Raw genomic sequence first — 14,136 nt, forward strand, 5'->3', positions numbered from 1 at the left:
ATTTTTTTTTTTTAAGCTGAGGCCCTTGTTGAAGGTTAATTAACCTATAAAAACTATAGTGTCCAACTATTGCATACTGACAAGAGGTTTGTTTTCATTATTAACAAGCTGCAATTAATATTTGAATACATATTAAATTATGGCTATTTTAATCACATCTGCAGATAATACCAGATCATTTTTGAGAGGTAATACTAAGGGAGAAATACAACCAGAATATACTTAAGAGTCAATTTACTCTTCCGAAAGCAATAAATAATTTAATTCAGTTTATTTAAACAGTACTTAAGTTTTTCTTCAGTCAACCTTTAATTGTGATTACACAAAATCTACTAAAATAATTAAATATGTACAGAAGAGAACAAATGAATTACTTTTACACAAATATTGGTAACAAAATAAAGTGTCTTTATAAGTTAACAAATAGCTAGTGGGTACAAAACAGGAAAATCTGAAAAACTCAGTCAATTGAAATTCAGAGGGAAGCTGGTCACCTGAATTCAACTTCTGAGTCACCTGTGGCAGAAAGTAGGACACATGTTGTTTTTAGAGAAAATGGAATATTAAATGCAGTATCAATATTTTAAGGCTATAACTCTGCAACGCTTTTCTCACTGTCATTTTTCCCCCACAGAAATAACTATTAAGAAATTGCTAAAATGATTGATTAAATCTATATATAAGACATTAATTTTGTTTCTTCCCTGTTTATAAGTTAAAGCATTCCCACAAATGCCTGAGTGAGTGGAGTTGCCCCCAGAAAGGGGGACGATGACACAGGCAGCAAGACCAGAGCTCTGATCTGGGACTAAGATGATGCAGATACCATTCTCAGTTTTAGCTGATCACATCTACAACTTGAAAAAAACACCATGTTTATTCCATCTTTCATTTTACTTCTGTGAAAAAATTGTTTCGGAAATATATATTTATAGAAGATAATACTTGTAAGAAAGATTATTGCTGTGAAAGACAAGTAGAAGTGGATAGTCCAAATTCATTCCTAGGTTTCATTGCTGCTGATCACATCTCAGAAGGCACACTTTCAGTTTACCATGCCAAAATGTTTATTTGTTTTTTCTATGAAAAATTAGAAACCTTTTGAGAGAATGTTTCTTATACTAATGAAAAAAAAAAAAATCCAATTCATGATTTCTGAATGAGATGCTGTGGGTGTTTTTTAATATCTCTGAGCAAAACAGTGCTGGAATTGCACAAGGGCTTGTTTTGCCCTGGAATCAACAGCTCTTGGGAAATGCTGTATCAGAGCTGAGGCTTTAGCTTGGTACCTTCATGTTTTTGTAATGAACAATAATCTGGCACACGCATACACAGCACAAAAAACCTTTGCAGTAGGCATGTCCTGGAGGAGGCTTACTTCAGAAAAGTGGCAGGTCCTGTTTCAATGCACTTACAGGTGAAGTGTATTTTCTGTTTGTATCAATTACAAGGGCCATGAGAGCACTTCCAGTCCTTACTTTCCTCAGCAAACCTCCCCTGGACTCCCACTCCTGCCCATGAGACCAGAACCAAATTTTAGCTCCACCCAGAGCCATTAGTCCCTCCTGTAGGACACAGGCACACATAGGTTTGCCTGCCTGCAGTTCTCTCACAGCCATGCCTGTGCCCAGCCATGGACCTCACTGAACTGGACCATGCTTTGTGGCTTGTCTTCTCAGCTTGACCTTGGACCTGATTTTGTCACAGCACCAGCCAGGTCCCCAGTGAGCCATTGACCCTTGCAGTATCCTGATACCACCCACAAAGGGGCACGTCCTACAGAGCCCTCAGCAGCAACCTGCTTGGAAAAGCTGTTCTGAAGCAGCTCATTGAGACAGAGGAGATGCCCCAGGTGTGCTCCTTCCAAGATATGGATAAAGTGACCATATGAAGTTGTGCTGGTTATGTCATCTGTATCAGACTGAAGCAGAGAAGTGGCCAACAACATTACATTTTGTGGGACATCACTGGAAGACCAGCTCAGTAGATAACACCATGCTTCCTGTGACTAAGAGTAGTCTGTTTAAAAAACAACAAAATGTTCCTTTAATTGAATTTCTGCAATTCTCCTTAGTCTTCATTTTGGACCTTGGCCAAGCCATGGAAAAACACCCAGGTGGCAAACAATGCCTTTTCTGACAGACAGCTAGCCAAGGTGGCCAAAAGGCAGGGACAGGCTCTCCTGAGATGAAAGACCTGTTCAGCATTAGGTGGGGGTTTAGAAAAGACCGGAGCCACAGAGCTCTAGGGAACTGGACTATTGGAAGTAGTGTAAGAACCATGTTCAGCAAATGGCATCAAAGTGTGGTGGAAGAAGCACACAGTGGTATCATGAACTGTGTCACAGTTGTGAGCTGTTAATCCATTGCTAGGTGAGGAGGGAAAAAAACCCCAAAAGTTCAAGACTGCCTACCTGGTGGAAGAGCAATGCTGATTATTTAATAGTTAAGGATCTGGAGTACTTGACTCATTAATGCAGAATTGCAGTGGACCACACATTTCTGAGCTGGGGGCAGTTTCTTCAAGAAATATTGGCAAATGGTACAGCTCTCACAGCACAGATGGTTTTCACTAAGGTTAGGTGTAGATCATGCACACAAACCTGATGCACCGTGGCAGAAAACTACTTGGATTTTACACAATAGTCAAACTAGGCCAGGTTCTTTCTTTCCCATGTGCACTGAGCATCAGCACACGGTGTTCAGCACACATACACTTATCATCGTCCTCACACAGAGACATCTACATCCCCTTCTCTACAGTGGAGCACCCATTCTTTGCATCTATAGCAAACACTGAATTCATTCACAGAACACCACCTTGCTGTTGCGGAACTGAGGAGGAAAATCTGAGCTAAAGCAATTGCCTTTTTTTTTTTTCTCAGAGAGATGCCATGGTGCTTCCAGGCAGGAAGGCTTGCCTCATTCATCCATGGGCAGAACTACCCCTCCATTTCTTTGGCATCCACAGAAACAACTCCTTTTTATCCCCTCTCCCTGACTGGGAGCTATGAGTGTGAAAAAAATATTGAGCCATCTGAAAGCATTTGCTGATTAAATAGTCATTGCTCTCTTCATCCTCCCACAGGCAGGCACTTGGGCCAGGTTGAAGATTCTGGGCAGCCCATGTCCTAATACCCATCTGTCAGGGATTATCTGTAATGGGTATAATTTTGTAGCTAAGCCTTAATACCTCTTTGCAGAGTGGTTTCAACTTTTAGCCAAAATTGCAACTTTTCCTCTGTCCACAAAAATTGTCTCAAGTATATATTAACGATCTTTAATGCCAGGAACATAGAAATCATTTTATAAACTATGACTGTATCCACATATATTTCCAAATGCTGAAATCAATTAAATTATTTGCAGATTACATCCCATATTTTAATAACTGTTTCATTTTTTATCTACCAAGTCAGAAATAATTAAGCCAACGGAAATAAATTATTTCACAGTCTTAGTAATCTTTTATTTGTTTAGTTTTCTTATGGAGACTCATAAATGCTATGGAGTGTAAGTTAGTTATTTTAAATGATATTTGTCTTTTATCAGTTATTTGGCTTCCAAGGGGAAAAAAGTTTTGAACTTTGCAATGTGTAAAAATGATTGTTAAATGCACAAAGGGTGATTTTATCTCTTTTGTTGAAGAAATAGGTTAATTGTGATAATGCAAAGATAAGCTTTTTATTGAGGATAATACAGAAAATAAAAGAATTGATAATTTTCTTAGATCTTACGCCTTATAACCTATGATTTGACACTTGCTCTTTCTCATTTGTGGTAATTGATTTTAATAAATTAATTACTGAGGCAGATAATACAGATATTTTCCCCAAAACTAGTTAAAATCCTTTGTTGTAATTCGATCCAAATTCTTTTATGGGTTAAAAATACTCATTAATGAGATGCAAGGCAATTTTAGACAGGCATAAATAACAACCAGTTTGAACATGGTGTACAGGCTGTGTGTAAAATTTGGGATTAAAGAATGCATTTAAGACTATGAACTTCACAGTCTGGATTCTTTGAGGTTTGTTTTCAATATACATGGGTTTAAATTCTCCAAGCTTCAAGATAATTTGAAAAGCTCAAAATTTCAAAGTAAAGTTCACATAAAATTCACGGAATTGTCAATGTCTTGTTTACATGTGAAAAGGGGGATTTTAAAGTTTAAGAATATTTGGTTCCAGTTTGAAGAAACCCTGTGTCTCTCTTCGGGTCTATGTGAGTGTGAGCTTTAAATGGATTGACAAGGGCTCTCGAGAAACAAATCACAGCAGCAAGGAATATTATGGAATATAGCTGTGGCTTTTTTCGCCACCCACAGACTGTAAAAAGCTATTTTGGTCTCCATAATTTCCCCAGTCAGTTTTTCAGATTACAAGCCATGGTGACAAATGACACATTATTTTATATAAGTGTGCTAGATACTGGTAAGTCAAGTGTTTTTCTGAAATTAGCTTAAAGCAGTTGTGGGGATACAAGAGTGAATATGCTCATATACTTTTCTGGACTTGGCTGGGTGGACTATTACCAGTCTGTGAATGGAAATTAAATACAAAGTCATCAGAAATTGGGAATGTGCTCTGAATTTGGGAGTAGCAAGGTGCTTATCTTGTGACCTTCCTGTTATAAAGTTATAAAGTATGTGACACCTGTCCCTGAGAGAGTTACATTTGTGATTCTGATTGCTATTTTTCCAAAAGTGGATGTTGAAAATAGATTAATTCTATTCTCATAATCAATAAAAAACTCATCAGTGCCTTATGTTTCACTTCAATTTATGATATTCTGCTTAAAAAGATCTTGAAGACTAATATCTATTTATTGAGCACTTTAATGTGAATAAATAAGACTACTTACTTTGTAAGAATTAACACCATCTAGACATCTATTAAACGCACATTGTCAATGAAAAAAAGCATGTTTGTAAATGAACATCAACCATATCTGGTTTCAGGAACAGATTTTCACAGTCAAAACAGCATACCTTGCCTTCATTTGCAAACTGAAATGTGTTTCATATTGTTGATGGCTTAAAACTGGTAAAGAATAAGGTTCTGTCCAGGAAAGTATAGGTGACAGTGGAGGGCTGTGATGTGTTCCCAGAGGTGCTAAGACCTGCTACATGAATGGAAAGCCCACTGTTGCAGTGATATGGGATAAACAGGCTCTCCCCTCTGCTCTCCAAAGCATCTATAACATTTTTCTTACATATTCATCTTAATTGTCCCCTACTATAGTTTCCTTCCCCACACACTTTTGCAGAGCTTTAGTTCTCTGCTCTTCATTTCTCATCACTTTCACACAGAGACTTATGTGTGACAGACATAGGCACCAGTGCTTGGCTGCCTAATGTCAGAGTCATTGCCCACAATTGAAGTGAACTATACCTAGAAAAAAAAAAAAGAAAAAGGGAAAAAAACAAGAAAAAGGACTGGGTGCTGTAATAATTTTGCTAAGGGAAAAGGGGACAAATGACCCCTTGCAGATAGATAGTCAATACAGTTTTACAAGGGATGTCACTTGCTTTCTTGTTGGGTGACATTCTTCCTTTCATCCCCATCTTTTTTTAGACAATGCCATTTTATCTTCATGCTTAGCCTCTACTTCTTCCATTTTTAATGCTATTCCTCCTCTGTCACTCCATCCTTGTTGGTGACCTGCTGATGCTGCAGAACCTACAACAGAAGCCAATCTACCACCATATTTTTGTGTGAAATTTAATTAGCATTGCCCATACTTCACGAAACCAATTCTGGCTCACCCACTCTGACTTTAAATGTTGATTCATGGGCTTAAGCTATCCTAAGCTTACCTGAAATCTGATTTCTCTGTATGTAAGAAACTTGTGTTTGTGCTGACCAGAACAAAAATACAACACAAAATTAACCTTCATGTGTAAAACTGGCAATCACGCTTATTTTATGCAATCATGTAGCACCCGTTTGATAATGATTAAAAATATCACACACTATTTTTACCTGGTTTGGTAGAGCTCATCCTCAGCATACTCTTGCTGCTAATGAAACTTGTAACTAACACATATGTATTCTGATAAACGTAGAAATAGTTTGAAAGATCCAGAAATGAAATTAGAACAACTTACTCTTGTGAAAATTAAAAATTTCTTGCTTTCTTGAACTATCCTACTCTTCACCACCACATAAAGAAAAAAGAGAGAAGTCTCCAAGAAAATGCGAGTTTTCCCTACAGGTGGGGTAATATGACGTACCAGTTAATCTACACCCAGGTTTGAGAGTGGTATGTGAATATGTCTTCAATACTGAAACAGAGGAGGTTGTCCCTGTTGGAACTTGAGTGTGTGATTGGCTTCAGTCAGGGTAGTTAAAAGATCATAAAAGTTTATTTGTTTCCACTTCGTTTAATAACTGTGCTCTCAAGGGTTGAGCATCAACCTTCTCAGCAAAGCATGAACAAGGAGTGTTGCAGTTCAGCTTTACTTCTGTGTTTGACTTTGAAAAGTTTTTTGTTCATTACTTTTCACTTGTTGCAAGTCTCAGACATGTATTTTAATAATCCTAGTCCTAATATATGTATACTTGTAATAATTTATTTTTTCAACCTTGTCAGAATTGACAGTTCAAACCATTTAATCTTTCAGTAGGACCACAATAGGGAAGATAACTTGGTTAGCTTGTAGCTATCAAGAACTCTGTTAGCATCAATCAGTATTAAGAAATAGGGAAAAATAAGGATCTGTATCTCTAGATGAGAACTGAAGTACAAATCTGTTCAATTAGGCATAAAACCTATCATTGCATATTCTTATGCATTTATCAACTCCATACTTAACTGTACTCTTCAGAGCAACTCTATTATACTTGCATTTAGCTTGCATGAAGCCGTCTTTTTAAATCCTTTTCCCCTTTAATGGTTCACTGCACATTATTGAAGTTAGTATTTATAAAAGGAATTCATAAAGAGCAAAATCATTTTTGTTTGCACCAGCTTGACAAAAGAAGACCCCTTACCTGTAAGATGCATATGAAAACTACTTTTCATTCCAATAAGCCTAAATGAGTTGAGAGGAAAATTGCTGGCAGAGGAGTAACAGTAAAACAAAGTTCAATTTCCTTCTACCGGTCTTTTTTATTTTGACCACTCTTCCCGATACCCTCGGCTTGACAACATGAAAACACTTCCAAGAGCAAAAACGGGCCCCAGAAAATGTGGATGAGTCCACGGCTGTCCCCCTCACGGGAGCCGGCTCTGCCCCCAACTGAGCTGCAGCAGAGGCTCCGTTGTCCAGCAGCCACAACCGCGACACTTCCCTGCCCGCTCCCGCAGTCCTACACAGCTCCGGCGAGCGGCTGCAAGGCCGCTCCGCTCCCACTGCGCCGAACCCCGCTCCTGGCATCGGCCGCGGGGGAGGCTGTAGAGCTCGCTGCTCCCCGCAGCCATAGCTGGGGGTGGGTTGCTGAGCAGCGGCTCCCTCTGGGCTCCCTCTTTCTCCTTTTTCCTCCTGCGTTAATTCTCCCCCTCCTCCGCAGCCTTCACGGAGGCGGGTCCGTACCTGGCAGCCCCAGTCCCGGGGGGAGATCCGGTTCGCCCGCGGCGGCCGCCCCTCACCGGCCTGTGCGTATGGGGTGTGTGTGTACATACATACAAATATGCATGATACATACGTGTACGCGTGTACATCGCACTGATCTTTCGCGTTATACCGTACCATTTCAGCGCTGCTCGACGGGGAGAGCGATACTTGCGAGGTGATGCCCAGCGGGGCGCAGTGTGCCGCTGTTAGAGGCGCGGACGCGCGGAGGAGGAAGGGATGGGGGGAGCACGAACGGGCTTTAGCGGGGAGCACCCCAGCACATGTTTCGCTTTTTAGTCCCCCTCCTTGCCCGGGGCTGCCCAACAGAGCGGAGCTCGCTGTGCTCCGATGCGGGGCAGAGGCCGCAGAGCCGTAGCCCGTGTTAGGGGCTAGGAGACAGGGGAAAGGGTCGTGCCTGAACTGGCAGCACCTCTGCCCCGCAAAGTCAATCTGGCAAAGTGATAAAACCGGCACCAAATTTCTTCCAAACATGGGGGCGACGCGTTTACTCTCTGGAGAGCTGTTCAGGCAAGACCCACTCACGCACCCACGAGAAACGGCGCTCGGGGAAGTTGAGCAAAAACAGAGGCTCACTGAGGCGGGAGAGCGGGCTGACAACTTTCCCACCTGGGCACGGGGGATAACCTACAGCCGCAGCAGCCCAAGACAGGGGAGGGTTACATGGGCTACAGGCGAGTGGGCTCCCCCGTGGCCTGGGGGTACACCGTCTTCCCCCGGCGGGCCAGGAGCTGCAGCAGCGCCGAGTCCGGGAGCCCTCGGTCCCCGCACGCCGGGGGTCACCGGCTGCCGCGGCAGGCCGGACCGAACGCAGCGGGAGGGCGGCTTTCTCCTGGCGTGCCCGGCAGAACCTCCCGCAGCCCGCTGGAGGTGGCCCCCCCAGCGGCGAGGCTCTGCTCCCCGCCTAACCGCCCGCTCGCCCCGCTCCGCCACAGGGGGCTGGCCTGGGGGGAGGGCTGCGCGTCACCGGATCTCGTGGCGCCGGCAGCGGGGCGGCGTTACGGAGCAGCCCGGGAGCGGCGGGGGGGCGGGCGGGGGTCCCGGGCGGGGCCGGCATCGCCGCGGCTGGCTGCGGCCGCGGTGGCGGCGGCGCGCCGCCTCGCATCCCTTCGCCTCGCCTGGCCGCTCGCCGCCGCGGAGGGGCGGCGCTGCCTCCTTGCACTCCCCCTCCCGGCGCTCCCGCTCCATCTCCGGGAAGGGCGAGGGGAGCCCCACGCTCCCCCTCGGCGCGGCGGCTGAGTTTTAGAGGGCGGTGAGGGCTTGGGTGCGATGCCGTGTTAGCCGGGGGGAGGGAGCGCGAGTTGACGGAGCTGTGGCTGGCACCATGGGCACCGGGCTGGGAGGCGCAGCGGCCGGGCTCCCTGCGCGCTCCGGCTGAGCCCGGAGATGTGCCGGCGCCCTGTGGAAATATTTTGGAAATAGCGCGGAGCGGTCCGAGGAGGACGGGCGGCACAGCGTTTCATCAGCTGAGAGGAGGTCACCCGGCGGTGCTGTGTAGGCAAGTAAGTGCTCTTTTTCTTCTGCCTTTTCGCTGCGTTACGCTCGTCTCGAGTGACTTTTTTTTTGCAGCTGTTGGTCGCCCGCTCCTGGTTTGCGGGCAGGATGGTCCGCGGCGTCAGAGGCAGTTTTCAGGCGCTGAGATGCGGAAGGTTTGTGGCTGGGATTGCAAGGGAGCCCCACTCCAACTCTGCCGGAGTCCGGCGTGGTCATCCCGCCGGTGAGGATCTCCGGCGTGGTAGCCGGGAAGGAAGCACAGTGTCCTTGTGCTTCCCACTTCTGTAACTGTTAAGAGGTGATGACTTCTTATAGACGTTGATATAAGTGCCTTCTCCCTTGTGCTGAGCCGTAACTATATTCTAGGAATCTCTTAATTGCTTTCCATGAGTGCTTGGTAGAAAGGCAGGGTGCATGCTAACCTTTCAGATCCACTTAAGATAGGTTTAGCCATGGATCAAGATAGTGAACCCAGAGTTCTGATTTTTATGCTTTTAACTTTCTTGTTCCCTACGTAGTGATTTTCTTTGAGATGCTTTTGCTGTGAGGATATGGTTTGCCCAGTCTTGTTCATTTGCTTACTTTTAGCCTATGGATATTTATTACTGTACTTGACATTGACATTAAACAAAAAGTTGACTGTAATTTATTTCAGTATATAGAGCATGGTTTTCAGGCAGGGGACTAATTCTGCTTTTGGAGGAACTCCACTTCAAAGGAGGAGGCCCATGGGGTTGCAATCTCTTGCTAAAAACTGAGAGAGCTCAGAGCGGACTTGTCACTCTGCAAAGAATGATATTCTGTTCACCTTTCAGCACTGATAGCATATAAGATGAGCAGCCTGTTTTCCCGTACCTATGAAACACCTATCTCTGAAATGCAGGGGATAGAGTTGTGAATTCTAGGCAGGTTCGGGAGAGAAAGAATTTCAGACAATGTTAAATTAACTTTGCTTGTATTGATTTCCTTGACGTCTTCTCTATGAGCCCAAAAACTACAATCTTTTACAGTGACCTTGATGTATGCTCTGTTCTAGCATGAAAGCAGCAGAATAAAAGTGTTTTTATAGATTTATAGCTAAGCTCTGACATTTCACTAAATGCTCAATCAGTTCCAGTTAATGTGGTAGTTTTATCAGGGGCACTGGGCATGGTATGTGTGTAGGAAATAAGTTGGAGAAATAACTCACTAATAGTGATGAAAGTGTAAATTGCAATGTTGGTAGTATATGCTCCAGCAGAAAAGTCACTGTGTGAAATGTGTGTTGAATTTTGGATGTTTCATTTTCTAATCAGTGAGATCTCTAGCAAAAGTGAAGTGTAGGTGTGTGTGGCAATCTCTGAGCTTCCCAGGTTAATGCACTTTGATTTGTCAGCAGCAAGAGATCTTTTTGTGCATTGAAATACACATTTTTATGTAGATGCAATATTGACATAATAAGATTAAAACATGTTGGGATGTCAGTGTGGTGCATGTGTAACTAACTCGAGTTTATAACAGAAAGATAAAGTAAGCCTCTCCCGTAATGGTGGATGGAGATCACTGTGGGCAAGCTGGCTGAAGGGAGTGTAATTTGTTTCAGTGCAGTTTGTGGAGAATGTTCCTGGGGTTGATATTTCTGACTCTGAAGATACTGTGTAACATGATTAGAATAACTGTTGCTAAACAGTGGGACACAAACCGATCCATTACTTAAAACACTCAGTATCTCCTGTGGCATATGAGTATAGTTTTAGAAAAGTCTGCCTATGTTTTTTTTGTAGTAATTCCTTCCTCTGTTGCAGAGTGGCAGACTTTCTCTAGGCATGTGCAAGGGAGATCATAAAACATTGAAGCATGCACTGAATTCTTTTGGGCTACATATTACATTCAAGATTTCCGTGATTAACTTAAGTAACTGCGTATACCTGATTGTGTAAATAAATGGGGTTTAAAAACTGTACCAGCTTTGTCACTTCTGATGAATGTTACAAAGCCCTTCCTTTTCTTTTTAGTCCTTCACACTAATCTAATGCTATACTCACTTTTTGCCTGGAGAGGAAGAAAGCATAGTTTAATGATGCATCATTTGGCTTTTTCAGTATCTTGTCCCATAGCTATGAGATAATCTAATGAAGGTTCCTGTCACTGAATGAAAGAACCTGGTGCTCTAGACTTTCACTTACAGCCAGATTTTCACTCTGGTACATGCCCAAAGAACTGAGTTTTCACAGTTTGATAGGAAAAAAAGAAAGATTTATTTTTCTGTTTTTCTGTTAAAAACTTGAAGAGAAAGGAGGAGAGGTCTTTAAATATATAATTTAAACCAATGGCTTTAAGACATTAATCCAATCTTTTTATCTTCTTCTTTTTTTTTTTTTTTCTTTTTTTTTTCTTTTTTTCTTTTTTTTTTTTTTTTCTTTTAATCTTTTGCATGGTACTTGTCAGAAAGCCTTTCTGTGTACTTACACTTCAGTTTAAAACGTGTGTAGTTCTTAATTTTAAAAATTCAGGATTGGCCATCATACAGTTCACGGTCAAGCTATTCTAGTATCCTCTTTAATGTTTGGTATCCCAGTTTGCTTCTATCATTTGAATCGTAGATTTCCAAAGTACAGTATACTCAACTGTAGGGCATGCATTTTTATTTTAATACTATGCAAATCACTATCAGAGAAGATGTTGATTTGGTTCAGAAATTTCAGGACAAGCCCAGAGACTACATTTCTTTCCTGATTTTTTTTGTGTTTGCTCAGACATGCTGTTTGGCTTGTCAGGCATAACTTTCATGAACTGACAGAAAGACCTGTAAGCAAAATTAAACATATCAACAGTTAAGCATGTTTTTTTCTAGTCAGCCCAACCCAGCTGCATGTGCCATTTCTATCTATTCATCTTAAATCAAACAAAGACAAACAAACAGATAAGAGATGTAGTCTGCTCTTAGTTCTTCCCTCTGAAGTTCTCGGATAAATAACTTTTCTTCATGCTCATAATTTAGCACTGGTCCTTGTGCCTGAGCTACTAGGAAAACTGATCCTGTCAGTATTTCTTATGAGTAGTCATCATCAGGTCTGCTTGTATGCATTATTAAAAGGTAAGGAGTTGTGGTGAATTATAAGAAATGTCAAATGGATTTAATGTATAGTGTTTCTTGACCCTTCTCATGGCTGTGCTTTCAGTTCAGGTTTCCAGGGAGAGGCCTGAATGTGGGTGAATTGAATCCCAATTTGAGTCTGCTGCATCAACATCTACCTCTGGCAGGATACTGTGACATTGGCTCAGTATGATTACACAGCTGACCTTCTGTATTTGCCTTGAGTTTTACCTGCCCAAACTGGAAAACTTAGAAAGCCTTACTGTCGTTATGGCCAACCTAGGTTTTCTGCATTCCTGTTGCAGATCAGAGGAAGGAGAGAAAGCATACCTAAAAAAAAAAAAAAAAAAAAAGAAAGAAAGAAAAAAACCCCAAACCACAACAGATCATCATGGCTCAAAGATAACAGTTCTAATCAACACCAGGGAATTCAGTGGAGACACAGCCCATGAAATTCACATATATATTTAGCTATTCAAGAGACAAATTATTATCTGTCTTGAGAGATTGATTTAGTAGGTGATGTGTCTACTCCTAATGAAGTAGAGGAGCTACGTGATTTGGAAACAAAGCTTTTTTTTTCCACTGTGTACTTCAAATGTAGCTGTTACTGTCACTTGGGACTCTCAGCCTTATCCTCAGAATTAGCCTGAGTTGGCTGAAAGAACTGGAACTCTCAGCTGTGTGATGAGTCTGGTGGTGCAGGAGCCAAGGGCTGGGCTGTTTCCTGGCGACTTGCTCTCTTCAATTTCATATAGTAATGAGGGGTGAGACGTTTGGGATGAGATTAATGACTGGTTCTCTGGATTACTTTGGGTAGTGCTGGACAATCCCCTAAAAGTTCTTCACTGTGATACTATTGTGAGACTAACAGTAGATTTGAGTTACATATGTATAATTGTTCTGAAAGCTGGGGTTGGGGTTTTGCATGTGAGGGTGAAACATGGATAAATGATACTGCTGGACAAGGTTTGCTGTGCCTCTGAAGTATTCAAAATGACTTAGTGATAAGGCATGTGTGGCTTGTGGAAGGCTGTGCTGTACCTTCCACTGTGAAAAGCAGGAGGTCCCCCATGCCAGGATCTGAACAGAGCTGAACAGTCTTGCCCTGTGGGTGGAAGTGGATGTTCCCAAAGTGGAACAAGCCCTGGAGCAGAGGAAAAGTCCTGCACTGGTGATCGCAGGATGCTTTTCAACAGCCACTGAAATTCCTGTGTGAGATACGTTTGAGGTAAAGACACTGATGTTTTACTGCTTTAATACTGGCACTGATACTGTCTGTGAAAGAACTCATGGCTTCAGAGATGATGTGAATGCAATTGATTGTTGGCTCAATTGATTATTCTGCAGGTAGTTATAATCTTGAGAGTGTTGGATTTTTAATTTTTTTTCCTATAAAGTATTTGTTATCTGGTGTTCGATTTGGGTGTTCCTTCCATGATTGGGTGAGATTTTGGTTCAAAGGTGTGCTTTTAAAGCAGATGACATGAAGCACTTCTGAAGTGTTGGTTAGAGCTTCTGAGATAACATTATCAGGGGAGGAATTATCAGAGGAGAAATAGTATATTCATCAGAATATTCTAAATTTTGGCTTTATGATACTGTTTTCAATCTTAGTTTATTTATTCAAATAATGGACAGTGTACTGGCTTTATTGTTGAAGGTCTTAGAAATGACTGTTTAAGTAAATTTTATGTTGTTTTTGGTCAAATTATTTAAATAGGCTTAACTGTGGGCAAAAGCTGTCTGAATAAAACAAAACACATGCCTTTTTCCTCTTCACCTGTTGTATTATAATTATGTAAAAGAATATGACTACCCATGAAGAAGTAAGAATGAGAATGCTGTTTGTGACATTCTTCTTCTCCTTTCTGTCAAAAACTAAAGGGTATTTGAAATCGTCCTGTGTAGATGACAGAATCTGACGAGTGATAGCAATCTTACCTTCTGATTCTTCTTGATGTAAAGAACATCTTTCTATTTTTATTGAA

The 14,136-nt window shown here is 42.1% G+C and overlaps 2 protein-coding genes across 8 annotated transcripts in view; one reads left to right on the forward strand and one right to left on the reverse strand.

Moving 5' to 3' along the window:
- LOC110359698 (uncharacterized) overlaps positions 1-8,049 on the reverse strand; it is a 52,991-nt gene extending 44,942 nt beyond the window's left edge. For all 3 annotated transcript variants that reach the window (XM_065053514.1, XM_065053513.1, XM_065053512.1), the window contains exon 1: positions 6,995-8,049. In XM_065053514.1, coding sequence (XP_064909586.1) covers positions 7,036-8,049 — 1,014 coding nt within the window. In that variant the 3' untranslated portion in view covers positions 6,995-7,035. The remainder of the gene's footprint in view (positions 1-6,994) is intronic.
- A 104-nt stretch (positions 8,050-8,153) lies between these two features.
- Positions 8,154-14,136, forward strand: part of SNTG1 (syntrophin gamma 1) — a 347,784-nt gene continuing 341,801 nt past the window's right edge. For 2 of the 5 annotated variants that reach the window (XM_065053505.1, XM_065053504.1), the window contains exon 1: positions 8,154-9,077. The gene's annotated coding sequence lies outside the window, so the exon portion shown is untranslated. The remainder of the gene's footprint in view (positions 9,078-14,136) is intronic. The other 3 variants (XM_065053503.1, XM_065053506.1, XM_065053502.1) reach the window with 2 other exon arrangements.

The sequence above is a fragment of the Columba livia genome, chromosome 2 (assembly GCF_036013475.1).
Source record: "Columba livia isolate bColLiv1 breed racing homer chromosome 2, bColLiv1.pat.W.v2, whole genome shotgun sequence".
Taxonomy (NCBI): Eukaryota; Metazoa; Chordata; class Aves; order Columbiformes; family Columbidae; genus Columba; species Columba livia.